The sequence below is a fragment of the Rhinopithecus roxellana genome, chromosome 6 (genome assembly GCF_007565055.1).
Source record: "Rhinopithecus roxellana isolate Shanxi Qingling chromosome 6, ASM756505v1, whole genome shotgun sequence".
Taxonomy (NCBI): domain Eukaryota; kingdom Metazoa; phylum Chordata; class Mammalia; order Primates; family Cercopithecidae; genus Rhinopithecus; species Rhinopithecus roxellana.
The window spans coordinates 50,657,523-50,659,772 of NC_044554.1; the positions used below are offsets into that span (position 1 = coordinate 50,657,523).

Sequence of the window (2,250 nt, forward strand, 5' to 3'; positions counted from 1 at the left end):
TCTAGATCCCAGTGGACCACAGTGCCATCTTGTGGCCAATAAGTTAAGTTTCATCATTGTGTCTGCAATGGCCCAAGGGATGCTGGGAAGTGTCTGCAGGTTTTATGAGCAACCTCCCTAAACCCTGATTCCAACACTGGTTCTAACCCTGACTATTGCTTTACTCAAAGCTTAATATCCCACCCTCATTCAAAATAACTCATCACATAGCAGCCATTAGAGTCTAATTGATATTTTCTCCCTTAAAGCTATCATATAAAGGGAGCGGGATAGAATGGGAGGAATGGAAGAAAATTGGATTTACTCTAAAGTAGGAAGAACATACAGGAATTGAAGTGCATAGTTATTTCATTTCCATTACCAAAGATAAAATACATGTCCCCCAAAATAACAGTCAATGTTACTGTTATGCCCAGACCGTTTGTTCCCCAAAGAAGACCACCAGAGTCCAGAGTCAAAGCCAAGCGGCAAGGATCTTTAATGCAAGTTCGAACTTGGTCCCTCCGTTTCACAACATACAAGAGGGCCCGAAACAATGCGTGCGTTTGCCTTTTATAGCCTAATGTAAACAGGACTTGTAAAGTTGCAGAGGAACGAGGGGATTCTCTAGGTTACAGCATTACAATTGGTTAACATTTTAAGTTTATACATTTAGCAGTTTTTTATTGGTTCCCGCACTCTCACAAATGGCTGTGTTCTTATCGGGGACTTTCCAGGTGGTGTCTTTCTAAAGTTGAGATATATGGTAGTCTTTGAATTGAAAGATATATGGTGGGGAGACATATGGTGGGATATGTTTATACTGGGCTCAGGAAGTTGAGAGATATATGGCAAGCACTGGTAATTAGAACAGAAAAAGAACAAGACAGGGACTTTCACAATGCTTGTCTATACAACGTCTAAAATCTATAGATAACATAATCGGTTAGGTCCGGGGTCAACTTTTAACTAAGCTCAAGGCGCCGCCCGGGCTGTCTGCCTGTGGGGTCAACTTTTAACTAGGCTCAAGGCGCTGCCCGGGCTGTCTGCCTGTGGATTTCATTTGATCTCTTTCATTACCATGAAAATAAAGATTAGCAGAAGATTGGGATGATAGTGAGATTACCTTCAAGATAGCATCAAATATGTATTAATGAAAAGTAAAATTTGAATGTAAAAAGTAGGATCCCTTGCAGGCAACAAGTAATCTTGAAGGGAGCAGTATCCAATGTGGAAAATAAGGATGGATAATGAAGACCAGCAAAGGGCCTTCCACAGAAAATGATTAACGTATACAACGCATATCTGCTGATCTGAGCAGCAGACACGCAAGCAATGATTCTGGAAGAGGCAGAGGAGCGTTGTGAGATGAGGATGCAAAATAGTATCATAAGGAAGCAAGGAGAGAGAGGAGGAGGTTTGTGAGCAGGAAGGAGGCGATTGTGTCATGCTGTGGTTAAGCTGCTGGCACAGAAGTACATGGCTGAGTCCCTCTGCTCTGTGCATTGGATCTTCAGAGTAGAGTCGGATCCCTCAGGCCTCGTTGCAGAGAACTGATCGCTGCGCAGCCCTGAGTCATCTACTGCACCCGTGCCTCGGAAGTAAATTAGAAACTCCAGGCCCTGCCCCAGGTTCTGTCGGTACCAGTAAAGGACAGTATGACCTGAAATTGGATCACACCTGAGCGCTACATCCTTTCCCTTCTCTGTGACCTTGTTCCTGGGGGACGGGGAGACTCCAGCACCTGTGTGATCTGTGGAGACAAGTTGAAAACAGAATGAAGAAAATAGTTGTACTCATCACACACACACACACACACGCACACACGCACACACAATGAGGCTGATTGGTGTCTGAGGACTCACCTGCCCCCAGGAGGCACAGGGCAGCCCAGCAGAGGAGCCTCGTGCCCATGGCAGAGTCAGGGCAGGATGGGAGCTTTGCCAGATCAGTGTCACTGTGAGCAGGAGCAGAGGATGACGGACGTCCCTGTCCCCACAGAGCAGTCCCCACAGTGACATCACTTCCTCTCTCAATCCCCATAATCTCAGGAACACAGGATTTATATTAGAACACACTTAGATGACTGCTTTAAATATTTATCAGCTCCTTTTAAACAACGTAAATGCATCGGTCTTCACTTTGCTCTCCAGAGCTGTCTGGAGCTGGAGGCCGCATGCTGCATCTCTGAGTTCATCTCCTCACCCCACAGCCGCTCCTCTGTCTGCTGGGCATGTTCTCTAGAATGTGCCATCAGCGTCCCCAACACAA

General features: G+C 45.7%; 1 gene segment (V, D, J or C); it reads right to left on the minus strand.

Moving 5' to 3' along the window:
• Nucleotides 1–939: 939 nt before the first annotated feature.
• LOC115898220 lies at nt 940–2,022 on the minus strand. The segment is given in 2 exon segments: nt 940–1,732; nt 1,845–2,022. Coding segments are annotated over 2 exon segments (486 nt in total).
• Between the last annotated feature and the right edge of the window lie 228 nt (nt 2,023–2,250).